Source organism: Sphaerodactylus townsendi, linkage group LG02 (genome assembly GCF_021028975.2).
Source record: "Sphaerodactylus townsendi isolate TG3544 linkage group LG02, MPM_Stown_v2.3, whole genome shotgun sequence".
NCBI lineage: Eukaryota > Metazoa > Chordata > Lepidosauria > Squamata > Sphaerodactylidae > Sphaerodactylus > Sphaerodactylus townsendi.
The window spans coordinates 30,241,819-30,269,609 of NC_059426.1; the positions used below are offsets into that span (position 1 = coordinate 30,241,819).

Below are 27,791 nucleotides of genomic sequence, written 5' to 3' on the forward strand. Positions count from 1 at the left end.
TGTCCCCCACTCCACACAGACATACATATTTCCTGCTGCTGCTGCTGCCGCTGCTGCTGCTGTGGGAGGACTGGGCAGCTTGTTATTAAATGGTTAGTCCGCCATTCATAATTAATCCTACAGACATTTTCCCCACCCCACCTTAGCCTGCTAAGCCAATTGCAACAGCTCTGGAAGGGAGAGTGCAATGGAAATGGTTAAACCACCATTTGGAGGTTTACAAATGCAATAAAAGACAGTGCTTTTGCAATGATGCTCTGTTTATATTGATATATCAATATTGCAATATAATAAATAACAAATAATTAAGTAATTAATCTGAAAAGGGGGAAGGGGAGAGGCATGCAAAGGAGTGTGAGGGAATGTGAGGAGTAAAGCTAGGTAGACTGGCAGTGAGCAGAGGGAATCTCCCCCACTCTGGCAACTAAGAAAATTAAAGTCATGCTTAAAGTGGTGTTGCTTGGTGCGGGGAGAATGGAAATTGAAAGTGGGGCTTGGGGAGATACATCCATACAAAAAATCTTGCTGCAATGGACATTTGTCCCTGCTGCACACTGGACACCTTGTGCATAATGGGCCTAAAATCCAGGCCTTGTTTCATTGGGAAACCCATGACCAAATCAGGCTTTCTGATCACCACAAGCAACCTTCTAGTTTCCATCCATATAGACGAAGGGTGCCTATAGTTATAGGTGGCCACAGGAGAAAAGCTTGCTCCAGTCCACTTTGGGGGAAGAATGGGAATTGGGCTGTTGCCTTCCATAAAACTGAAAAAGAAAAACCACAGCAAACTTAAATATGGTAATTGTCCCAGGATCATGCTTTGGACCTTATGCATATTTAAGTTCCACTGAAATCAGATGGATTTGCATAATACAAGTTGTATTTATATACTTGTCCATAGCTTCCGGGGGGAGGGGGCAGTCATACCCAGCCTCACCACTCAAGGATACTGTTGATCCCTCCCTTGACTTTGCAATATTGTCAACATAATTCTGGGCATTATGTTTAAAGTTTTCTATAAAAAGAGGAAACAGTGCATCAGGGTGTAACTGAGTCTTAGGCTTGTGACAATGACAGCCCACCTCCCAACCATGGATGAAGTAAATATTATACATATATATAATTTACAAATATTACTGCCTTTATCACATTCCTGTGGCTGAGCATTGGACACTCAAGCCTTGTCTTAAGTTGTTACGAAGCTCCATGAAAATGTGAGCAGAATATACTTTTAAACCAATATTCATAAATTAAAAATATATATTCATGCTCCGAGAGTGTGGTCATGGATATGGCGTCTGTGTGTAGTGATTATTGATGTCTGTTTTTTATTCTAGAGCAGTCCCTCTTTTTAAAAAAGGCTTTAAAAATGATGATCTTCAATAAATGATATGAATCCTCCCCCCCTCCCCGAGAAAACAAGAAAAAGGTGAGTCTTGTAATGGCAAGGAGGCACGCATTTGCGGGGCAATCCTTGGCATATATGCTCAGGAGGAAATCTCACTGGCCTGGACCTTGATGGCTCAAGCTAACCCAAGCCAGTTGGTGGAAGTCTAGGGTTGCTTTGAAGAGACAGGCAATGGCAAACCACCTAGGAGCAGCAGTGGTGTAGGAGGTTAAGAGCTCGTATATCTAATCTGGAGGAACCGGGTTTGATTCCCAGCTCTGCCGCCTGAGCTGTGGAGGCTTATCTGGGGAATTCAGATTAGCCTGTACACTCCCACACACGCCAGCTGGGTGACCTTGGGATAGTCACAGCTTCTCAGAGCTCTCTCAGCCCCACCTACCTCACAGGGTGTTTGTTGTGAGTGGGGAAGGGCAAGGAGATTGTAAGCCCCTTTGAGTCTCCTGCAGGAGAGAAAGGGGTGATATAAATCCAAACTCTTCTTCTACCTGAACATCTTTTGCCCTGAAAACCATCTGTGATTTGAGGACACTTTTGTCCCCTACTACCAAATGGAGGGATGTCCTTTAAAAGCTCAATTGTTTATGTGTCTCATCCAGAGGTGTGCCATGCCCTAGTAACTCAATAGAAAAGTGCTTTTTAAATTGTAAATAAGTGCTGGTTAAGCTGCATGAAAGATTGAATGCCACACAACAGCGTTGAATTTAAAATATATTTACTCAAGCTGTCAAAAGGTCCGCTCAGTGGTTGGGAAGTGCTTCTCAGTGGTGAGGGTCATTGGTTGTGGTTGTGTGAGAAACCGAACAAATGCTGTTCTAAGGTATATGTTGTTAAAGCACTGCTGTGCGCTGCATGCGTTCTGGAACAAGTCAAGTGAATTATTTTTGCTCCTCCAGTCAAACTTATTCTGGCTATAAACTGTATCAACAGGCTGAAAGGAAGAGATCTGCCTTCTAGCTAGGCCTGCACCCCAACTGTGGAGTCTAAACCAATCACATTAAGGATGCTGAATTAGCTAACTTTACTTCATTTAACATTGGTCCGGCAGGCTTATAATTGGCTCAGGAGACAGAGCTTCTTGGTAACACTCTTTTGCTTTAGTAACCTGTCTTTGAGGGAAACCCTCTCTGCCTAGACATCTATGATTGGCCATGCTGGCAGGGGCTGATGGGAATTGTAGTCCATAACATCTGGAGTGCCAAAGGTTCGCCATCACTGACCTAGGGGAACATATGGGGTCAAATGTCCCCAGGCTGTGGCCATTTAGTCATGTGGGGGTTTTTTGGAAAATTGCTCCCCACACCCCTCCTCTTCTCCCCCCCCCCCCCGGTCAATACACTGACTTTTGCACCCGGGGTGTGTGTGTTTGTGTGTGTGTGTGTTTGTGTGCATGCAAAAAAAGTTGTCTGGTCATGGTGGGGGAGGGCGGGCACCCATAGGGGGGTGAGGACGGATGAACGGAAAACTCAGATTTTGTACTGGGCTACATTTTTCCTAGATACGCCTCTGGATACAAGAGTCAATGGGTCAGGAGCAAACACCTAGGGTTGCCGAATCCCGCCTGGTCACCACATTGGATTGGGAGGGGGGTATATCGCCCCGCCTCTAGACCCAGGTTTGGAAACTCTTGGAGATTTGGGGGTGGAGCCTGTAGGGGGAAGGGACCTCAGTGAGGCCATACAGAGCACCCTCCAAAGCAAAAAAGTTTCTTCTGGAGAAATTATTTCTCTAGTCCAAAGATAAACTGTAAATTAGGGGGATCCTCAGATCCCGCCTACAAGGAGGCATCCCAGGGAGTAGCCACAAATAAGGACATTCCCATGTGGTCTCCCAGCTTCGAACACATCTAGATGGGTCCTTGTAGGACGCAGAGTCCAAGTATCACAGTTATCGCAGGCACACTAAACTCTCTGGGCAGTCCTCTACCTAACTGTCAGTGGGATCAGGGCCTGTGCATCCAAAATGGGGACAACCCAGGGATGATTTGGCTTGGAATATTTTGTTTCCCATATGTTTGCCAACCTCTATAGATCTCTCGCCAGCGTGGTGTAGTGGTTAAGAGCAGGTGCACTTTAATCTGGAGAACCAGATTAGATTCCTCACTCTGCCACTTGAGCTGTGGAAGCTTATCTAGTGAACTAGATTAGCTTGTGCACTCCAACACATGCCAGCTGGGTGACCTTGGGCTAGTCACAGTTCTTTAGAGTTCTCTCAGCCCCACCTACCTCACAGGGTGTTCGTTTTGAGGGGGGAAGGGAAAGGAGTTTGTAAGCCCCTTTGAGTCTCCTTACAGGAGAGAAAGGGGGGATATAAACTGGTGGGATTCAAAAATTTTAGTGACAGGTTCCGATGGTGGTGGGATTCAAACAGTGGTATAGTGCCAATGAGGCTGGGCGGGGCATGATGGGGGCGTGGCCAGGCATTCCAGGGGTGGGGCATTCCTGGGTGGGGCTGTGTCAAGGACGCAGGGCGTGCGCACCCCAGATGCAGTTCCCCTTCGCCCCGCCTCTAGATTCAAATAATGACTGTTTAAAGTATTAAAAAAGCAATATACCATATGGTAGCGTATTATTTTTTTTATATAATTATATTGATTAATTTTAAATAATAACATAAGTAAGGAGAGAAACCAAAAACTGTTTACAATTGTTAACATATTACAAACATATCTAATTGTCTATCTCTCTCAACCCCCCAACTAAAACATCCTATATTGCCTCCCTCCTTCCCATATTTCCCTCTCTCCCTACTTTCTACTTCCCCTTCAAATTCCTATAACTACTTTATCTATTCCACTTGAAAGAAAACTAACAGAGGGAGAGTTCCAAAATCCTTAATCTAAAAGAGTAGTTTAAACTCCTCTCTTTCCAATATAAATTTAAAGGGAAAAAAAGAAAATGAAAAATCTTTACCTATAATACTTTCCCAACCTTTACACCAATGAACAAAAAAAAAATAGAATTACTATATATTGTATTATTTCATACAGTTCATACACACGTGGGGGGGTGCCATGGGGGGCCGCAGTGGGCCCTGGGGGGTGATTTTGCATCCTCACTTGACGAGATTTGTTGTACCCAGGGACAGAGATTACCCCCTTGTCCCTAGTGGAGTTAATCATTAATAACCAGTTCTCCGAACTGAGAAAATTTTAGTAACCGGCTCTGCCGAATAGGTGCGAATAGGCTGCATCCCACCTCTGGATATAAATCCAACTGTTCTATTACAACTGGTCTCCAGGCAACAGAATTCAGTACCCCTGCAGAACATGGCCACATTGGAAGGTGTACTCTATGGCATTATACCCCACTGAAGTTTCTCCCCTCCCCAAACCCTTCCCTCCACCCCCAAAATCTCCAGATATTTTCCAGTCTTGAGCTGGCAACCCTACTTCCCCATTGGGGCTGACTAATTATGGCTAGCTGTTTGGGTGTTGTGGGTTGCCACCTGGATCATGGGATTTTTTCTTCATGTCCATTGCAAACTTCCACAGAATGTATTGCTGAAGGCTTTCATGGCTGGATTCAACTGGCTGTTGTGTGTATTCTGGACTTTGTGGCTGTGTTCTGGTAGGTCTTGTTCCTAACGTTTCTCAAGATGGTAGGTCTGGTAGGTCTTGCTCCTAACATTTCGCAAGATGCCAGCCACAGATGCAGGTGAAACTTAGGAACAGTTCCACAGGATAATTAGCACTGGCATAACAACAGTGTTAAGGTTCCTGGGGCAAGCTGGAACATTTGGCTTCCTAGAGACAGCCATCACAGGATGTAATATAAAACACTGGACGTATTCTTGTGGTGGTCATTCCATATGTACTAGTCCCAAACCTAATATTACTCTGAAACTAATTTGTACATTGTATTTAATTGAAATATTGTTCACAATTTTAGCCTGTATCACATGTGTCTGTCATCATGCTCTTACACGGCTGCATCGCACAAATTGTGCCTTGAGAAGAAATTAAGTAATAAACAAAGCCTTGGATTCAATTGGCTAGTCAATTTTCTTGTAATTGCACAGTAGATTAACTAATTGTCTGACTGCAAGTATTGCATGCTAACAAAAAGTTGCCTACAGCCTTGATAGTGAAAAGCAAAAAATAAACCATAATACTATCTCAGAATTTCATACTGCTGTTCTACCATCACTTGGGGACGAGGGGGGTCATTTGACCCAGGTGCAATCTGCCTGGGTCATATGGGGGCACCTTTTGGCTCCCCATGTCGTCTCCTCTTCATAGTCTGCTCGCCATAGCCACCTGCCCATTTTTTCCCTCCTCTGTCTGGTCCACCACTGCTTGTTTCCACCTCGTCTGCCCACTCTTCCCTGCTCCGTCCAGCCTGCCGCTACTTTCCCCTGCTGCCGCCTGCCCATTTTTCCTTGCTCCATCCGGCCTGCCACTGCTTTTCTTCACCACTGCCTGCACCCACTCTTCCCTGCTCTGTCTGGTCCACAGCTGCTTTTGCTTGGCCCCGCCTGGCCACTCTTCCCTGCTCCATCTGGCACACTGCTGCTTCCCCTGCCGCCGCCTGCCAACTCTTCTCTGGGTCACTGCTTGCTGCTGCACAACTGCAGAACACAGGGAGGTTGACTGGCTCTTGCTGGGCATGCTCGGCTCACCCTGGCTGGGGGCGCAGCACCCAGGGTTTGCGCCGCTTAATAACAATACACCTCTGGCTGTCATGAAGAATGATGTGCCATGGCAAATATTTAGGGGTCCAAAAGACTGTGGTGGAGAGCCTGACAAGGCCCAGGTGGGATGTGGGCCAAGAGGCTGCTGGCACGAGTACCCTAGCCTACCGGATATCACCTATGAAGGGCTGGCATGCCAGGGACAGGTGCAGAGTATAGGAGTTCCAGGTATTCCCCGCAACCAGCAGGGAAGGTGTGTGTGTGTGGAAATAGAGGCCTAAACCTTGATGGCATCAACACACTGATGTAACTTCTGGAAGTAATGTCATCATGACACCAACAACATGGGGATGCTTTGGTAGCTGGGCAAAAACTCTATCGTAGAAGCTGTTTTTACCATAGACTTTTGTAAAAAATACCGAGCATCTTGCACGTCATTAACCACTTGTTGATATCATCTCCAAAAGTGACCAACAAGATGATGATTTTGAGGCCCAGGCCTTAATTTGTACCTAGTGCCAAGGGAAGGAGGCCCAAAGTGAGGGATCCTATGCCCCAGTGAGTGTCTGGCAACCCTAGCAGAGGGGGACCAAAATGAGTCCTCCCATGGGGTAGGTCTGGTCGGATGTGCACTCTGTAGGTTGTGGGTGGATAGTGGCTTTGGTAGTGGTGCTAAAAGGAGAGGGTGTGATTGTGGAAATGAGGGAGCCAGAATGGATACAGGTCTGGGAGCAAGACTCAGGGGTTGGGGCCCAATGCTGGGGCAAGCATGAGAGGCGGTGGTGTGCCACTTGGTCAGGGTGGCCAGTAGAGGAGTCAAGTTTCGCTACTCTGTAACTGGGGCTAGGTCAGGGGTCTGCAACCTGCGGCTCTCCAGATGTTCATGAACTACAAATCCCACCAGCCCCTGCCAGCATGGCCAATTGCTCGCAGGGGCTGATGGGATTTGTAGTCCATGAACATATGGAGAGCCGCAGGTTGCAGATCCCTGGGCTAGGTGAAGTTAACAGCAGTCCTAGTGGCAATCAAGATTGGACACTCTGTGACCTTTCCCAAACCTCCAGGTAGATCAGAAAGTCCCTAGGCCAGCAACAATGACACATCATACAATGATGAGTGAGCACATCCCACAGCTTTCCATTCTGTCATATTGATGGCTCATCCTGTTTCACAATATGGTTTTGGCTGCTGATGAGAAATCTCCCTGGTTCCAACCTGAGGTCATCTGGGACATTATGTTGACATATAATCAGGTGCGAGTGGAAGAACAGATCAATTCTATTGCCCCCCCCCCAACCCCAGTATGTGTGACTTTTTCCACAGCTTTTGCTTTCTATTTTAATGTAGACGTCATAATCCAATTTTTTTGAAAAAAACTATGAAACAAAAATGGAAGACATGGCTAGTTATTGAATTGTGTTGGGTTCCATAATAAGCACAATTTTTTTCAAATGGATTGAATCAAGCTCTAATCCACAAAAGCTTATGCTTGAATAAGATTTCATCTTTATGGTACCACAAGACATTTGCACAGCTACAGAATAGCAAGGCTACCACTCTGGAATTATTCACCTGAGCAATACATGTAATGGATTTTTTGTTTGATTGTCCTGATACACCCATGAGTGAGAAAGGTCCAATCATTGTGTTACAGTGAATACCTATTAATTTTTTTTGAAAGCTGACATCCAAAACAGATACAAATGCATTGTCATTTGGTACATATCACATTTTTGTTGGGGTGTGGGGTAGGATTTCAATAAGAATGACATTAAACATAACCACTTCTGTTAAATAAATAGATCAGGCAAAGCTATTTTTACTCGAAAATATCACCAGACGTAGAGTTTGGTTACCATATGTCCAGGAGAACCACATACACACATACAAACACGCACAAATTTGATTACACCTTTAGTTTTAATCTGTAACAAATAATTGTTCAATCACTAGGGATGCCAAATCACCCACTGGCTCGGTTCCCATCCTGCTCACCAGTCACAAGCAGGGAGCCAAACCTTTGACAGGCTGTTTGATAAGGTTGCCTGTAGGACTGCCAGCCCCTGCTGCCAGTCAGCTGGCCGGTGGAAGGTCTTACAAGTGGAAAGGTCTTACAAGGTGGAAGGTCTACAAGGAAAGATTTAGGCTGCTGATACAGTGGCTTCACCAGCAACATCACTTCTGGTGCACACCAGAAATGATGCCAGTGTATCACTGGCCATATTGTTGCATTGCCTCCCTCTACCACTGGTAAGTCCCCCTCCCCTGTGCTGGTTGCCAGGATGGACCTGACCAGCAGTGGATAAGTTGCATCTGTACTACGTCTGTTGCCCTTTTTTGCATGTAGCATAATGCTTGGTTATGGCCCTTGGTCATGGGCCAAACAGTTCTTGGCCTATGGCTTGCAGATAGTGCTTATGGGAGAATCAGCAACTGATCTCTGAACTGCTCAGTCATATCGTTTCTGTTTTATCTATACTGAATTTATTTGTTGCTGTAAACTGCTTTGGGTCTCCTCCAGGAAAAAAGGTGGAATATAAATATTTTAATAAATAAATAACATGACTTGCCAAATCTGTTTCTATTGTGATGCTGTAAACCTCCAGAATCTCAAAGGCTCTGTCTGTGTGCGTGCGTGCGTGCGTGCGTGCGCTGTATTGTACTCCTGACTTGAAAAGAAGTGTATCTGCATTATAGTTGCAGTTACTGAGGAAAAAAATAATCTAGGCCTACAGGTAGAAAAAAAGTGCTTTGTCAAATTAAAGGGGTGGCCACTCAGTTGGGTTGCATATAAATGTGCAAAAAGTAAAGATCCCTTCAAAAACACCAGATTTGCTTTTTAAATAAAACACCTTTTAAATAATTGAGACTTGCCATTTAACTGTTTGCATTGAGAATTTTAAAAAATAGTTTAATTTAAAAAAAAACCCCACAATCATACTGAATTAAAAGCAGTGGAATAGCAATGTTATTTAGAAGGGAAGAAATCACCTGCTGCCCTGCTTAAGGCTCTCAGGAATCACCAAGGCTTGGATCAAAATTCCCATAGCATAAACATGGCCAGAAAAGCTGCATTTTAGACCTCTGTGTTACGGAAGTTCATCAGCTGGTCTATTTGTCCTGGCTGGTTGCTTGAACCTTAAAAGAGGTTCCATCTCACTGATAAAAATAGGTCATTCTGTCATATAATCAGGCTTTGGAAAACCAAGTCAATTTCTCATTCCACAGTTCATTTAAGCTTTCTAATTAGGTGCTTCCTTTGCAAAGGCTGAAATTGAAGTGACAGATCAAGATAACAATGTAATAAGTGTTTTCATACACTGACACACTTTGGAGTCTATTTGTTGTTGGGAGAAGTATTTGGGGAGATAAAAACCCAAATAATTAGGGCAATATCCTCAAATTAGATACTTGAAAACAAATCTTTAATTTTTAAAAGGTTCTTGACTTTCCTTCTTGGCAAAGACAACCGGGATAGATTTCTTTACCCTCCCCCTTAAAAAAAATCTCATCTTCCTTCCATGCCACCACAGAGTTTATTAAATGGCTGAAAAAGACAGCTGGTCCCACCATCTGTTAAAGTACTTTGGGGGGGGCAAAAGGAAACCGGGTTACACCTTTAGCCATGCCAAGTCTTTTCCCCCCTAATACTTCTCTTGTTGTGTTGCCCCCCCCCCCAACAAAAACCCTCCCTCCTGCTTCTTCTGATAGCCTGTGGGGGCCTAATCTGAATTTCACGCTCTGATTTTGCTCTTGCTAATGCCTGAGTTTCTCCTACAGTTGCCTGTATTACTTTGCTTTTCAGGAACAAAAGCTCACCCCTCCTCCCTTTCAACCAGGCTCATTTGCAACGAATGCAGTCCTGGCTTTGGAGTTTCCTTTCTTGCAGCAGATACTGTATCATAAAGGAAACCCGCAGAGAACTAATATCTGACTTTTAAAAAGGGACACAGGGAGGACCAGGAACACATCTCAGTGGTTTCGCCCAGCATCCCCCCCCCCCCCAATAAATGATAATAGAGGTAATTCAGATGGACCAACAAAGGCAGAGCCTGCGATTCACTGCAGGTGTGAGAGGCTTGAAACAAAAGGGGTGCTAACCCTAATGGTATTTCTTGTCATTAACAACTCTTTGATGTTCACACTCAAGGCTCTCTTTTATCTGTCCCCACACCCCTCCCCAGCTGTCTTTGTTAATGTGCGGTGCTGCTGAATCTTTCTTCTGTCCTTTCAAGACCCCTGCAAAATGTTTATGTTAAGCCCTGTTTTCGCAGCATTTTGGGGGCACCGCATCTGCCAAAACGAGATAAAGCTCACTGGCCGGGTTATTATTAAAACATCAGTAAGTTCTAATAATTAAGGCAGAGGATCAGATCAATAAAAAGAAGCGCTTAATGTGACTTTAATAAGGGCACGTTTCCGGTAATAGGTCTTGAAGATTAACTTTACTGTAACCAAAGTAGGGCCTCTCTCACGCGGCTGCTTGAAAGGTAAGAGTCGTTTGTTTCTCAGGTGCTCGTTAAGAAAACTCATTGCAAATGCATCAGACTTATTTGTTTGACACATTCCTACATTAAAAAGCACTCTCATGATGGAATCCAAGAAGGTTTCACTTTTAGAAGGGAGACTTTTCTTTTAATATGCTTCTGAAGGCTCCCCAGGATAGAGATTTGGGGGGGGGGAGTTGTCCCACTACTGTCCTATAATGCCAGCACATGGCCTTCTTATTACAGTAGGCATGCCCAACAGTAAAATTGTTGACTGAGAGCAGATGATAGAAAAATAATGTGGCACAAACATACTCAGGTTCCCCAGGTAGCATATCATGAATGGGTATCTGCAAACCTATAATAAAGTTTCATAGCTTTTCTCGAATATTATTAAAGTATCCCAGCTTTCTTACATCATCATGGATCTCGAATCATAGAGTTGGAAGAAACCACCAAAAAACATTGTCCAACCCCGTGCCATGCAGGAATATACAATTAAAGCGCTGTTGACAAATGGCCATCTAGCCTCTGTTTAAAAACCTCCAAGGAAGGAGACCCCACCACACTCTGAGGCAGTGTATTCCAATGTCTAACAGCCCTGACTGTCAGGAAGTTCATCGTAATGTTGAGGTGGAATCTCTTTTCCTGTACTTTGAATCCGTTACTGCTTGTCCTTGTCTCTGGAGTGGCAGAAAACAAGCTTGCCCCCTCTTCAACATAATCCCTTCAAATATTTAAATATGGCTATCAGGTCACCCCTTAACCTTCTCCTCTTCAGACTAAACGTACCTAGTTCCCTAAGCTGCTCCTCATAGGGCATCAAATCCAGACATTTTACCATTGTATCTGAATAGTATTGCAATTAGGAAATTCTCTGGTACTGAATGATCTTATCCTTTACCTAGCACAATAATTCCAGAAACTACAATTCCCAGAATAATGGGGGAGGACGTAGATAAACAAAGATGGTGGTGAGCTGGTTGGCAGCTACTGTCTGGGCCTTGTCATTGAGCTATAGTTGAAGACCCACACATTGTACCTTAACCGTCATAGTGGCACTGTCATAGTGGCACTGAAATTCAAGGCAGCATACATGAGAGGCCCAGCAGGTCTGTCCTCCAACCAAGGAGTAAACTAAGTCTTAACTTTAGTCAAGTAGCACTGCATCAACAAAAATATTTCAACAAAAATATGTTATTTATGTATGTGCTCTATTATGAGTAACTAGACTAAACCAAGATGGTTAGAAGCATGCCGAGATCCAGTAATCTGAAGCTGCATACCACAACTGAACAGGGAAAAAACCCTATAAAAACAATCAAGACAATATTTTCAAGGGACTATGATAGATCTTGGGTAGGGAAGGGACTTCAGCGGAGTATAATGCCATAGACGCGACCTTCTAACTCAGCCATTTGTTCCAGGGGAACTGATAAGAACATAAGAACTAGCCTGCTGGATCAGACCAGAGTCCATCTAGTCCAGCACTCTGCTACTCGCAGTGGCCCACCAGGTGCCTTCGGGAGCTGTCTGATGTCTGTTGTCTGAAGATCAGCTGTAACAGTGGGATATTTCCAGCCATGACAATCCTGGAGGCTGACCGTCCTAATTACGAACTGTTTATAATCTGCACATAAATGAACCATAATTAACAGTATCTTGCTGTAATGGGGTTTCCTATAAAAGAAACGGGCCTAACTTCACATGACAGGTTGCAGGGAGGATTCCAGTGACTAGTCCAAGATCACCGAGCAGACTTCATGTGTAGGAGTGAGAAAACAAACCTGGTTCACCAAATTAGAGTCCACTGCTCATGTAGAAGAGTGGAGAGTCAAACCAGGTCCCCCAGATTAGAGTCCACCACTCTTAACCACTACATCACGTTGGCTCTCTGAGGGAAAAGTTCCTTAATGACACTGAATTGCATCAGTGAGATCCACTTTTTAAATTTACAGCTGAAATGGAAAGGGAGTTCTTCTCTTCCTTTGGGGACAGAGACCACTGAAGTCAGTGGCCCAACCTGAGCTCTGCTAGCCATTCTCCAGGAATGGAGTGCGCATGTGAAGGTCAAATCACCCAGACCATGTAAAAGCTACCACCAAGTGATTTCCTCTTATAGTGGTTGAGAACACTTGACAACTTGATAGCTACGTGGCCACATCGAAGTGGCTGAGCTCCACACCACATGTTACCACTGATCACGTTGCATTATGTCATCACTATCCCTGATCATTGGACCCCCTCCTGGCATCTTTAATATATTCCCTTTTTGAGTAATTGCAGAGAGTCATCAGGATCAAAATGATAAGTGTTCTCTCAATTTGCAGCTGCACCTCTTAAAATCTGCTAAATAGGTGTCTACCGACTGAACTGATTACAGCTTGAAGCCCTAATCAAAATTTTGGCCAACCCTACTGCAAGAATTCAGGGCATCTAATCGTGAATTTAAAACACGTAGCTTTTTGTGCATGTATACATGGATTTATATGCACAAATAAACGAATAAATATTTTTTAAAACCGAACCCTAGCTGATCTGACAAAGGCCTTAGAAGTAAGCTGATTTAGCATATGCACTTACATTAATTCACAAGACAGTTATATGTTGGAAGTGACTTGATGGCTCTTAACACACTCACATCCTCCCTGTGTCAAAGACAGTTTGTATTATGAGTCAATAAGAACACAAGAAATGCCCTGATGGATCATGACAAAAGGAATACTATTTAGGGTTTCCAACCACCATGCTGGAAGAGGGGGATTCCCTGTCCCTAGACCCCGCTCCCCACCAATGAACTGACCAGTATGGGAATTACCAGCAAAGGGGGAGGCCTACACCAGCATCTTGGCATCAGTGCTTGCAACACAGTAATGTTATTGGGGTGTTGTGTGGTTTCTGGGCTGTATGGCCATGTTCTAGTAGCATTCTCTCCTGACGTTTCACCTGCATCTGTGGCTGGCATCTTCAGAGGATGCAGGAGAAACGTCAGGAGAAAATGCTACTAGAACATGGCCATACAGCCCGGAAACCACACAACACCCCAGTGATTCTGGCCGTGAAAGCATAAGAACATAAGAACATAAGAAATAGCCTGCTGGATAAGACTGGAGTCCATCTAGTCCAGCATTCTGCTACTCGCAATGGCCCACCAGGTGCCTTTGGGAGCTCACATGTAGGAGGTGAAAGCAATGGCCTTCTGCTGCTGCTGCTCCTGAGCACCTGGTCTGCTAAGGCATTTGCAATCTGAGATCAAGGAGGATCAAGATTGGTAGCCATAGATTGACTTCTCCTCCATAAATCCGTCCAAGCCCTTTTTAAAGCTATCCAGGTTAGTGGCCATCACCACCTCCTGTGGCAGCATATTCCAAACACCAATCACACGTTGCGTGAAGAAGTGTTTCCTTTGACAATACAATAATGTTATTTCTAGCATGCACTGAGGCATGATGTCATTATGTTGCCAGTAACATGGGGATGCTCTGGAATTTGGGCAAAAACTCTACAGTGAAAATGGCTCCTACTATGCTGAGATGCTGGTGTTACGCCTCCTCATTGCCAGCAAGGCTACCCCTCTCCCCTGCTGACTGCCAGCATCCTGTTTTCCACAGTGACCAATTATTAGAAATAGTACATGAAGACTCCAGTCATCAGTGGTGTTCCCTGGCAACTGATGTTCAGCGGTACAGTGTCTCTGAGTATGCAAGCTTCTTCCATTTACCATGGTAAACCACTGTCAACAACCCAACTGTTCCATAATTTGTCTAGTTCTCTCTCATTGGAGCCAATGGTTCTTACCCCCACCAGTAGGAGTTAGTTACTTTCTAGGAAGTGGTGGGACTGACTCATCAGGTTCGCACCACTTCGGCAGAACCGGTTGTTAAAATGGTGCTTGTAAACAACCAGTTGTTAAATTATTTGAATTCCATCACTGGAACTGGTTGCTAAATTATTTGAATCCCACCACTGTTTCTAGGTATTATGTGAACAAAGACTGTCTTTTGTCTATCTGGAAGCTATTGCTTCACTGGATGACCCACGTTCTTTTGTAAAGACTGAAGGATAAGAAGTCTTCTATGCCCTTTCTCTGCAACTTGCGTAACATGTTCTTCTCTAGTCATTTTCCCCTAAACCCTCAAACATCAATCCCTTTGTCATTTTTTTCATACAGAAGTCACTCCAGTCCTTTGATCATTTGATTTGACATCACTGGCTTCTCCTTTCTATGCTTTTGATTCAATTCTATGATGTCCTTTATGAAATGGGGCATCCGGAACTGTACATACTATTCCAAAAGGAATTTTTTTTTTCTAAACTACTCTATCTAATTCTTAATAATCCCTAGCCTAAAAATTTCCCCTTTCGTCACAGTTGCATACCAGTCAATGTTTAACTGCACTGTCTAACATGACCTTAAATTCCCTTTTCTTGTCAGTCACTGGCAATTCATACTCCACCAGAGTATATGGCTCATTCCGCATGGGCCAAAAACAGCGGTGTGAAAACGTTGTGAAAATGGTGTAAAAGGGTTTAAAACAGTGTAAAAGGGTTTATACTGTTTTCACACCATTTTCACACCACTTTTTTTGGCCCATGCGGAATCAGCCTATGTAAAGTTTAGGATTTGTTGCACCAGTGCGCATCGTTTTCCCATTCACACTAGCTTCATTCACTGTGTTGTTGCCTGTTATCCCCCCAGTTTGGAAAAATCCTGCTTGAAGAACTTCGTAGCTTCTTTTGGTCCTCACCATCCTGAATAATTTGGGGTTATTTTCAAACTTGACTACTTCAATGCTCAACCCTGATTCCGGATCATGTATGAACAAGTAAAACAGAGCAAGCCCCAGTATTCCCCAGAGAGACTCCTCTGCTTACTTCCATCCACTATGAGCTGTCCATTTACTTATGCCCACTCTGCTTCCCTGTGGTTAACCAATTTCTAAAGCACAAGATGACTTGTACGCTTATGCTGACTTCTGAAGTACAATTCCACTGGAAAGTCAATCTTTACTAAGTTCTACACTTTTAAACAACTTCTTCACAATAGATGCTTTGAATTCTTATTCCGTGACTGCTAACTTTTATTCAGGATTCTTTGATTAAGAAATCTGTTAAAACTTTTTGGAAGTTCAGGTGCATGTAATTAGATCATCTTTACCACATACTTGGTAGCACTCTCAAAGAATCCCCAAAAGTTGGTAATCCAGGATTTGCATTGGCAAAAGGGATGCTGATTTTCCCCCCAAAGATATTGTATTTATATGCTCTTCAGTTATATTACTTCTGCTTTTTTCCCCCTAACCAGGACTCACATAATTCACAAGCCTTTATTGGCATAAAATAAACATACAAAATCAGCATACAAAATTTGCCCATTATTGCTCACAATTATAGACACTGGTACTAAAATACTAAATACTAAAATATATACATGGTCCTTCTGTAACTATAGGACATTTCTTCAGCTAAGTTAACTCACTTAAACGTCATCGGATACTGACAGAAGCTAGCAAAATTACTGCTGGCTATATGTGGTCATAATACATAGACATTGGTTGGTATTCATCTAGACTTACGTCTATTATTGTTAGCAGAAATTTTGCTACATTCTCACACACTGTGGGATCCATGTTGTTCAAAAGCATAGGTATCTTAAGAGCATCAGTTAGATTGTTATACAGAAATGGGATAAGTGCAGATTGTGACATTCTGATTTTTGCAAACCTTACACAATGAAAGAGGGTATGATCGGTGTCTCCACCTGACCCATATTGCATGGACATAGCCTCCTCTGTTTATCAATTTGTTGATATCTGCCATAGAGCAGCATAGAAGGCATTAGATTGAATCTGGCCAGTGTTAAAGCTCTTCTTAATTTAGGGTTGGTGATCCACTGTAAATAATTGGCCATGTGTCCTTGTTCAATTGGAATAAGCAGGGTCAGGGTTGCACACGTTTTCCTCGCAGCTGTTATCATATCCGATACTCTTGTTCTAATAGCTTAGTGTTCTAGCAGCTATATGCTTCTGATAGGAAAGAGGGACTAACGACTCTAATGAAAAGCCAAGAGTGTTGATTTTCCCTCAACTAGTTTCAACCACCTAGAATTTGCATAGTCGGAAAGCATGAGGTGTAACAACCTGGAGTGATCCTGCAAATAGTGGATACGTAGCCAGTATCTGACAGTTCTCAGCCAGGCCATCGTGGCATATGATATTTGCCCGAGTTCTAAACATAGGGCTGCATATGAAGCACAATTTGGTAAGCCCATAATTTTGTGGAAGAAACGGGACTGGGCTGTGTTTATATTTTTGTTTATAGCTCCGATCCAAATAGGTGCTCCATAGAGGAGCTGGGAGCCGCATTTAGCATTGAACACCTTCAATGCGGAGGGTATATACTGGTGGCCCACAGTGAAAAAAAAAACGCTGAATTGCTGGGGTACTGTTGTTAGCTGCAGCGGTGCTAATTTCCTATGTACTGCCCAATTAATGTTGCTAGTAAGATTTATGCCCCAATAATTGATCTGGTTAGCTTGTTCTATGGGTCTGTTATTGATGTTCCATGTATGACTAGTGGTTCTTCTAGCGAAGACCATTATTTTGGTTTTCATAGTTAATTACCAGTTCGTTCCTCTTACAATATTCAGCACAGCAATTTAAAGAAAGAGTGAGACCAACTTTAGTGTGGGAAAAGAAAGAGCGGTGTCGTCAGCATACAGTAACGCTTGAGCGGAGACGTGTTTAGTGCTTAGTTGGGAACATGCCCATTGGCCTTCTGGAAGGTTGGCACTAAATCACTAAGGAATATATTGAACAAAGTGGGGGCCAATGTACAGCCTTGTTTGACCCCTCTGGTTGTGATGATATTTTCTGTGGCGGTCCTTTTGTTCATGGCTCTTATTCTGCAGCTAGTGCAAGTGTGTAGCTGTTTTATAAGAAACAGTAGTCTGGGGTCCATGTATAGCGCCGTCAATTTTCTCCACAGTAGGGCTCTTGATATGGAGTCAAATGCCCCTTTTAAATCCAGGAAGGCTGCAAACAGTTTCACGGTTATTATGAGTTATACTTTTGTTAGCTAAGTGTGCTAAAACTGTTACATGATCCAGTGTTGATTTATTTTTAGTGAATCCAATTTGCTCCGGTCCTATTACTTCTGCTTGCTTGACCCAATCTTCAACTCTCCTAAGGAGTAGTTTTGCATATAGTTTGCCAATTACAGATAATAGGCTTATAGGACGATAGTTTGAAGGATTTGTAATATCACCCTTTTGTAGATTGGGACAACTATAGGCGCCAGCCACATCTTTGGGATCACGGCCCGTGTTATTTACATGGGTAAATAAGGAAGCCAGAGTTGTAGCCCACCACTCGGGTGAGGATTTAAGTATTTCTGGTATTATTGCATCAGGACCTGGGGCCTTACCGCTTTTCAAACCACTGATTAGTTTACTCACTTCTTGAGGATTAACCTCAGGCCAATCTGGTAGCTCCTCTGGTATTGAAGTGGAATCAGGGTATTCAGTTAGGCTAGCATTGAACAGATTAGAAAAATAACTGAACCATCGGTCCTAGTGAAATATGGGGCAACTGGATACTGCTACGTTTGGGCCCTTCTATTTATGATCTGCCAGAATTGCTTAATGTTATTTGTTAAAGTGGCTTGATATAGTTGTTCCCACTGCTGTTCGAATTGATTTTTTTGTTTCCATTGTACCATAATTTGAAAATCCTTTTCAGTTGGGTTATATTGCTGAGTAGCTTTTCCTCACCTGTGCTGCGGTAACTTCTATATAATGATAAAGTATTAAGTTGTTAAATTCAATACAGTAGCGATCAAACCATTCTCTATGACCGTTTACAGCCTTAGATTTGGTCGAGGAGACGGCTTGAAGTTCCCCTGCTAAATTTGAAACTAGTTGTTCAAAGTGATGTATTCCACGTTCTGATGTGTCAGCCTGTAATATATTCTCTTTTAATTTATTAAATGTAAAAGAGCTAAGTAGTGTTTCTGTAGCAGCTGCCACTGAGGTGACCATGTTATTTTCTGATGCCTAAAGTTGGTGGGGTCCTCTGTATTAGTCTTTACCTCAGATGAAAAAGTTACATTGAGTGGAAGATGATCACTTAGCAATAAGTCCCCAACGCTAAAAGATGTGACACACTGGTGTAGATAGGGGGATATTAAGATGTAATCGATCACACTAGCACCGAGCGAGTTTACCAAGGTAAAGCTATCTGCATTCCTATAGCACTTGAGGCCGTTTAACCATAATTTGTTAAATTTGATGGCAAATTTGATTAACTGAATTCCTGCCGCATTCACGAGAGAGTCCTTTGAGGAGCGAAGAGCTGGGGTTAGAAAGAAGCTGTAATGAGATCATCCTCCTGATTCAAATGGGCCAAAGTGGTAGAAAGGTCCGTACCCACTCTGGCGTTAAAATCACCTACCAGGATCACCTCCGTAGATGGTTGTTTATTTTCTAAATTTTCTACAAATGATGATATCCTACTCCATGTGTTGATTAAGGAGTCTCGTGTCAATCCAGCAGGTATATACAAGTTCACTATAATCATGTGAAGAGCTTCCCCCCTCTACCAAAACAGCCTGTGCAAGAGGGGGACATGAGTCGAGAGGAGTTGCTTTGATGCTGTTGGCTACAAATAGTGAAAGTCCTCCAGAATAACGACCAAACTTGGATACTCTTGTAGCAGGAAGAGAGTATTGTTGGTAGCCATTTAAGGCAAGCTCTGAATTGGACCAAGTTTCTTGTAAAGGCTATAAGCGTAAATTTTTTGTAGATAAGTGAGGAAATCCACGATTATCGCATTTCTTGATCCATCCGGCTATATTCCACGAGATGAGGGAAATCACATCTCTTCTCTGACTTGGATTTGGAGATACTTCCCCATGCTGTGTTGGTCCCAGATTGGCTAAGAGATTTTGATAAGGGTTGGCGTCACTGAGATTGGTCTATGGATGTAATTTCGTGGTCATTTTGGACCACACATCCATTACCTTGTAGCCTAATCGGGTCTGGCATGGAGGTATGTGTATCTGAAGCCGTGGAAGAAGAGTCAATTATAATCTCTTTGGTGGGGCTTGGCTGAGTTGTATTATCCAAGAAGCTCTTAAATGCATGTATTTCAATCGGTACTTGAATGGAAACCCCAGATGATCTGTTATTATCTATAACCTGATCTGTCTTCTGAGACGTAGTAACCTCCTTTGACAGAGGGATGCTGATGTTTGGGTGGGCTTTTGTTGATTGAAGTGGGGTCATCCTCAGCTCTTTCAGTTCCTCGAACCAAGATTTCTTTGGAGTTTTTAGGAGAGTATCTTTATCCAGTATATTTGTGGACCTGAGGTCTACCTCCCAATGTAAGGGGGAGGTTTGATGATATACATTCTCAAGTGCTAGAGAGGTAGCCGCCTGGATAGGTGTTGGAGTAAGATCAGTATTTGTTGGGGAACAGTGTGTTTCACCGTGAGCTGCTGTGGGTGGCTTTGACACAGGCTCTGGCATTGTAATAGGGTGGTCTGTGTTCTTGGCGAGGTGCAGCCTCAAGGCCTTTGTAGTAGGGCTGGTTGAATAAGGGTTGCCTTTAGCCTGACTGGCAGTCCCCCCTTTACTTATGGGCACACAATTTGCTTCATTAGGAGAGTTATCTGGAGAACAGTAACTTTGAATTGCAGGATTATAGGCAAGTAAGGTTGGGCAAGAAGGGGAACCTAACCAGGACTCAAAGGAGTATCACATTGCTCTCCTCTCCTCTACCTCAACCCACAACAACAACATTGTGAGGTATGTTTGCCTGAAATGCGCCTGGGGTCACTCGCCAAGCTTCCACAGCAGAGCAGAGATTCGAACCTGGTTGCCCCAGGTCCTTGTCTTATACTCTAACCTCTATGCCACATCAGCTCTCAACCTATATCTTTTACAATATTTTTCACCAATTTACCTGAAACAGTTACTAAGTTTATTGGCCCTAAAATTTCCTGGCTTCTTCCAGATCCTTTTTCAAAAGTGACTGTTATGCTTGAAAAACCATGCTATTCCCACACTCCAGGGGACTTGCATGTGAAATGATACCCAGACTGCAATCATGAAGTATAATACCCAGGAATTCAGTGGATCTTGCTTATACATGAAGAGGGTTATGATGATGTTTGGAAGTTGTCTGGAAGCAGAAAGAGGCTCCAAGAGATACACAGCACAATGCAAGAGTACCAGCTGGACCTTTGCTTTTCGCCTTCTTCCCCAGCTGACACTTCTCCTCTGCATGTATTAAGCCATATTTTTCTCTTTGAACCACTTCAAATGTGAAGTTTACAGCTTGCAAAAAGACATGGTCTCATCTAGCAAATTCTACAAGTCTCACTTCAAAAACTGTAGCTCAGTTCAAATCTAGTAGCACCTTAGAGACCAACAAGATTTGGGGGCTATCAGTTTTGGGGAGTCAAAGCTCCCTTCTTCAGAAAGCTTATACCCCAAAAATCTTGTTCCATCTCTGTGGTTCTGCCAGACTCGAATCTAGCTGTTGGACTGCAGACCAACATGGTTACCCTCTCAAACTATCTTTTAAAATGACATGCATATTAATAACAACTGTTATCATTTGTGAAGCAACGAAAACGCTAGCAGAAGAGCAGAGAATTAGAAAAATACTAGTGGGAGCACTGCAATTAAAGTAACTGATGACCTTAGGCTAAATTATAGATTAGGCCCTTACCATTTGAGAATCAGGAAATTGTTTGCAGCTTAGGTATTGAGGACTGTCCAGTGTTTTTGCAGGCAGACATCAGAAACAGGACATATGTCAAAGTTCTGGTGGGCTACCATACAAAAAAGGTGCAAGCACCAGGTCATTACTGACCCATGGGGTGATGTCACATCACAATTTTTACTAGGTAGACTATGTTTATGGGGTGGTTTGCCAGTGCCTTCCCCAGTTATCTGCATTTAACCCCCAGCAAGCTGGGTATTCACTTTACCGACCTCGGAAGGATGGAAGACTAGTCAACCTTGAGCCAGCTACCTGAAACCAACATCTGTCAGAATCACACTCAGGTTGTGAACAGACTACAGCTTACCACTCTGTGTCATGGGGTTCCTAGAACTATCATATAGGACTGTGTTTTGGCCTGTATTGAGCATGGATAACATTAAATTATGCGGGACTGAAGTAGATTTCAAATATTAGATGGAAGGATTTTGTAACCACAATTTTCTTAGACTGATCTGATTGAACGAAGAGAGCCCCCCCTTTTTTGAGGGGGGGATGACAGAGCATATAACTTGGTTTCTTGAGGTTATACCAAGTACCAGTATTTGATCTTTTTATTTCCAACTTCACTCACAAAAACATTATAGAATGCTAAGTTAAGTGATTTTAGTAATATGCTATTAACTGTTTTGTCACTCAGGCTTTTGATATTTTTTCTTTCCTCAGGGGAAATAAGAGTCACATGGTCTCTTGCAAAATATTCTTTGTACAAGATAAAGTCAAAATCACAATTCAGCATTTTAAAGAGTTATTTCTACCATTTTTTTTCAACTGTGCCAATTTTCCCAAGCATTATACATGACAGTTTCAGAGTTCTATACAGTCCTGCATTGACATCCCACAATGCTGTGTCTTATGAAGGTTCTTATAAATGGGAGACACACCAGAAACCATGCTATGCCCAAAAGGCTCCAATAGTATCCTTTTGCAGGCAGACGCCACATTTTTGAAGCAGAGGTTGCAAAATGTAGACATGTAGCATGATTCCATGGCAGACATGAGTATTTGTCGAAAAACCCTTATTTCAGCAAGGATGTCAGTGTGAATTATAGTTTCCCTCAAATTTTACTGGAGTGCGTACTACCTCTTCACTAAGCAATGCTGGGTAATGTCTTTGCAGCTTAAGAAACAGGTGTTTTTTTCACATTTGAAGAAAAAGAAAATGATTTTCCAAAGTAGAGATCACAAAACTAAAGAGTGGCCTATCAATGAAACTGGGATGGCATGTATCCCACCCTAGACACGTCCTACCTTTCAGCCTAAAGAGACTTCCTTCAACTTAACTGGTTCTTCTGTTGGAGGAGGAAGATTCCTTAGGCTAGAGCAGCGGTTCTCAACCTGTGGGTCGCGACCCCTTTGGGGGTTGAATGACCCTTTCACAGGGGTCGCATAAGACCATCGGAAAACACCTATACAGTTACAGTTATGAAGTAGCAACGAAAATAATTTTATGGTTGGGGGTCACCACAACATGAGGAACTGTATTAAAGGGTCGCAGGATTAGGAAGCTGTGGGCTAGCCCACAGGTGTCAAACTCGCGACCCTCCAGATGTTATGGACTACAGACTACATTGGGATGATGGGAACTGTAGTCCATAACATCTGGAGGGTCGCGAGTTTGACACCTGTGGGCTAGAGGAAGGTTTCAAACTTGCTGAGTGGAGTGGTAGGATGCATACTATTCTTTTATATATTTATGCACACATGCAAATATTATGCTCACACTTACACCAGAAACTTGAACCATATGCCTGGATTCTTACCAGAGTTAAGGGGTAGAAGCTCAGCTCTGAAAGGACACCCCTCTGGAGGAAGGAAGAGCTTGGAATGTGTTGTCTTCTTCTGTGATGGAATCGGCAGCCGACAACGATTTGTAGTACTCATCCTCCCAGTCAAGCACTTTTATTTGCCTAAGGGAAAAAGAAAACACAAGCCACTCCGAATGGTGATCTTGACGTTGTGAAGTTTCTGTTACATGGATACAAGAAGTACCTTTGTCTGGATAGTGAAACCAAAATAATCTTATGCTTGACAACTGCTGGAGCTGCTACTGGTAAATAATTCAGCTTTGCAGGAGGGACCCGCAGAATATACCAGGTTTTGCACTACCTTCCTACAATTACTGGACAGAACTTAAGGGGTTAGCTTTGATTTACAGTAGTTCCCAGTCCTTTGGCCACTGCCTAGCCATACTATAAAAAATGACAACATGTGTTGCACATAAGAATAGGTTGTGAAATGTATCAAATCCTCAAAAACTAACACATGTCTAAATTTGAGATCTTGTTTGAGCTTAAGACCCAGCCAAATAGCCCTTCTGTCCCCCCATGTCTTTCTCCACATATTGTCATACGTTGCACAGAGTACTTCATATTGAATAAACCAAATTGCACAATACATCGCTAAACTTCTATCTTAACATTTTTCTCAGATTTTGTCCTGTTCCAAATTTAAGGTACAGATGCCAAATCCTTGGGAAGTGATCTTGATCAGACTGTTGTGTTTCCCACATCAGTCTATAAAGTGTAATCTATTTCAGGTTTAAGATACACTGCACAGTCCAAGTCTATTTTTTAAAGTGGTCAGCTACATACCTACACAGGACATTCAGATAAATATCCCCTCAAGACATCTTAAGACCTCTCAAAATGAGATCGTGCCTCTTACAGTGTGGGTGGCTAATCTGTGGTAGAAGGTTCCAGGAATGTTAATAATGCCGGTGCCCACAACCAAGTAACACCAAATAAATGACTCCTGGTGTCAACAGCAAGGCAGTTATTCACATTTGCATATCAACATTAATAACTATGATGTGGTCACACGAGGCAGCCCCACAAGTGACATGATGAGATAGAATGCTACTCAAGTCAGACTTGTGTTTCCAAAATAGAAAGGAAATGAAACCAATTATTCGAGGACAACTATAAAAGGGTCGTCAATACCACAAAAGGAAGCCCTAAATGGACCTTCACAGATACTCTGTCACTTTGACTTTATTTATCCTAATACAAACCAACCCTCAAGGGATAAACGTACATAAAATTGCCGAGATGTTGTAAAACCCATTTTATTGGGAGTGGTTTTTGAAAGCGGTAACTCTGCTTAGGTCAGCACTGCCAATAAGATGTCGATGACAGTTGAGCATTACTTATAGCCAGGGTGCATAGTGATACAAAAAAGTAACCCTTTTGACAAGAACAGAAAGGGGTTGTGCATTGTTTTTTCTATTCTAGGGACAAATGCCTGGTCCAATTGGTCTTTGCTATGGATCAAATTACTCAGCCTACTGCCACTCACCTTCTGCTTACGCTCACTCTTCATGAAAAGATTACAGGGCAGCCAGAGGCGTAGCAAGGGGGGGAAGCGCCTGGTGCACCAGTGCGTCCTCTGCCCTGCCCTGCCCCGCCCCACCACACCCACACAGGGGCGCACGCCCGGTACATCGCGCACCTTCCCCCCTGCTCCCTTGGAGCTACGCCTCTGAGGGCAGCCCAAAGCAGAGTTACACCTTTCAAAATCCATTAAAGTCAGTGGGCTTAGAGGTGTATAACTCTGCTTTGGATGACACCATCTGTCTACTACTTGTATCAAATCCCTTCCAAATGAAGCAGAAAAACAAAGCAAAACTTTGACTGGATTCTGTTGTCTAGAATCTTTTGAGATGGCTCTCATGTTTATAGAGACAGGATAAAATCCAAGTTTCCAATTCCTTCCTGCAGCAAATGCCCTAAGTTGCTACAGCAAAAAAACCCTTACTGTTTATTTTTAGAAATCTTTCTAGAAAGTTAGTATTATTTTGGAGAGTGTGTGCAGTTTTCTGTAATATCACAAAGGACTTCTGTTTACAGTTGCTTAGAACTAAGATGCTAGATATTTACCCAAGTTTTCTTGGCTTCCTCTTGCTCCCTTGATATTCTAGAGATCCCTGTGGAGAGGGCCAAGAACACACAGTCAAAGCAAAGCAGCGAGTCGTTAATTTTTAATTCAAAGTGATTTTGTGTTGAATGCAAGCAGATGCTGATAATATCAGAAGTCACAGCATAATTTTTTTGATCAAAGGGCTCCAGTGAGCCTGATGAAGCATGCATCTTGCTCGTCTTTGATAAACCACATCAATTATTCACCGTGAAGGCAGACATCCTGACATGAAAGCAACAGATAAAGAGCATAAGCACATGTTCAAGACAAGAGCTGAAGAACGTCAGGAGGGGCTTGCTGGGGTGGTAGTGTTTTGGGGCAAGAGGGTGGGGCTGGAAGGGTTGGAACAGGTATCAATAACAAAATTATCAACTGGAAAACAAAGCCAATAGAGCAGCTTTATTGCCACTTTGAACTCACATTTAGCTGGTTATAATACAAGTTGTCCTCAGGGCTATTCAGCATCTTGGGCTGCTGGCACCATCGGCGGGGGGCCTTCAGCTTCTGCTTGAGACCGTTCTCTGAGTCTGCAAAGAGGACAAATGCAGCTGAGATCTCAGTCATGCTAAGTGCTGTCAATATCTTGGCATATTTTAAAACCAAAAGAATCCTCCATCCTACCAGTTTCCTGGAGTTATTTGCCAAGCTGTGCCATTTGGACAGAGCACAGCCTCTCTGGGAATACTGGGATCAAACTCAGGCCCCTTCTGCACATGCAGAATAACATACTTTCAATCCACTTTCACAATTATTTGCGAGTGGATTTTGCTATTTCGCAAAGTAAAATCCAGTTGCAAAGTGGACTGAAAGTGCATTGAAAGGGCATTATTCTGCATTATTCTGCTAAGGGGCCTTAGCTTTAAAACACTGTCTTTATTTTCTAGCTCATATACTTACTGCCGTCCTTTTAACATGTATGCTGCACACAATCCTAAAAAGAACGATACCCTTCTAAGTCAATTGACTTTAATGGACTTTAAAAGGTGCACCGCTGCTGAGGACTTGTACTGTATATTTCGTTGAACGATGTAGCATTTAGCTAGAGTTATAATCAGAGGAACTCCCAAACTATACTACTTTGGCAGTTATTGTTGGTTCACTGAAAGAATCACCCTATATAATCCACGTCTGTTGAGCTGGCTACAACAGCAAAAAGAATATTTTATTACTGCCTTTAAAATATGTATTAAAAGGTACCTCTTGAAGCAGAGAAACAACCGATTAGAAGAAGGGGGGATTTGGTAGATTTAATAAATAATCGCTTTAAGGACAGCAGTGTTTTGCTGGATCAGACCAGTCCTTCAAGTTTACAATACGGCATGCATAAAGCAAGTCTAGATGGTGCCTGCTGTCCCCTGTTGTTTTTCCCTCTAAAGGTATACTGCTCCTGAACAGGGGGATTCCATATCATGGCTCATTATCGTTGAGAAGCCTGCTGTAGTATTCCAAAAGGGGTGGGGGGGGGGGTAATTCCACTCTCACAAGTCCCAAAATGGAGGAGCTATCTCCTCAGGAATTATTCCCCATTTTCCTCTGAGTACCTCCGGAATAATCAGCCCCAGAGTCTGTATCACTTTATAGCATAACAACAAAAGATTTTATTTAAATAAATGGAAAAGCTAAACTTCCCTTGGTAGGGTTGAGGAACACATAAACATATAATGAAAACAGAAGTATGTATTGTATTTCAAACTAGTATTTAGGCTCTCCTATGGTCCTAAGTCCAAAGGTGAGTTGGTTGGGTCCCTGTCTAGAATCCCCGTGTCCGCTGGCTTACACCAAGAAGGGTCACAGCTCTCCCCTCAGGAAGCTGGTCTTCCACTTCAAAACTGACCAGTCTCCCTCAGGCTCTTCCCTGCCGCCATATCTGGGAGACCTCCCCTTTAGGGAGAGTAAACAAGCCCCAATGACAAGTTCCTAGGGTCACCCTAATTTTATTTATTTTGTAGCCCTGTCAGGTTTGGGGGCTCAGGGCTCTTTCTAGGAGTCTCCCTTCCTGGGACTCTCCCCAGAAAATCCCCTTGGGACTCTTGCTGCCCCTTATTCTACCCTCAGGCAATTTCCCACAGCAAATCAGGACTGGGCAGGAATTAACCATTTCCCTGCTGTCTATCACTTGAAACTACCTCTCCTATGGGCGTTTGTTACATCTGCTCTTTATTACTTCATTAAAAACCAACATTATTTTCAAGTTTGTGTGTAATTATTCAGCATTTTTTAAAAAGTTCCCAAATAATAGAAATCTTTCAAAAAATTAATGCTTTGGTGTGAAAACATCTGATTTTTCTAAACTGGGGTCAGTTTCTATATAAACATCAGCACAGACGGTTGTGTGTAACCATTTCATTGTATCGCCACCTCACAAAATAATATATGAGCTGGTGAAAGTGAAACAGACAAACAGCAAGTCCTAACAAAAACCCTTGCACACGCAGCAAATCCCTTGCACACACAAGAAGTTTAGACGTGTATGTGTGTATGTTGGAATACTGCGATTCCCTCAAACATGCAGGGATTTTTAGACCTGGGGGGTGGGGTGGGGTGGGGTGAGGGTGCTGA

General features: G+C 43.1%; 1 protein-coding gene across 7 annotated transcripts in view; it reads right to left on the minus strand.

Annotated features, from left to right (window-relative positions):
* The window catches only part of MYO3B (myosin IIIB), a 349,141-nt gene that overhangs the window by 14,596 nt on the left and 306,754 nt on the right, over nucleotides 1-27,791 (minus strand). For all 7 annotated transcript variants that reach the window (XM_048486352.1, XM_048486350.1, XM_048486349.1 and 4 more), the window contains 3 exons: nucleotides 25,653-25,759; nucleotides 25,193-25,239; nucleotides 23,078-23,224 (listed from right to left, as the gene is read on the minus strand). In XM_048486352.1, coding sequence (XP_048342309.1) covers nucleotides 23,098-23,224; nucleotides 25,193-25,239; nucleotides 25,653-25,759 — 281 coding nt within the window. In that variant the 3' untranslated portion in view covers nucleotides 23,078-23,097. The remainder of the gene's footprint in view (nucleotides 1-23,077; nucleotides 23,225-25,192; nucleotides 25,240-25,652; nucleotides 25,760-27,791) is intronic.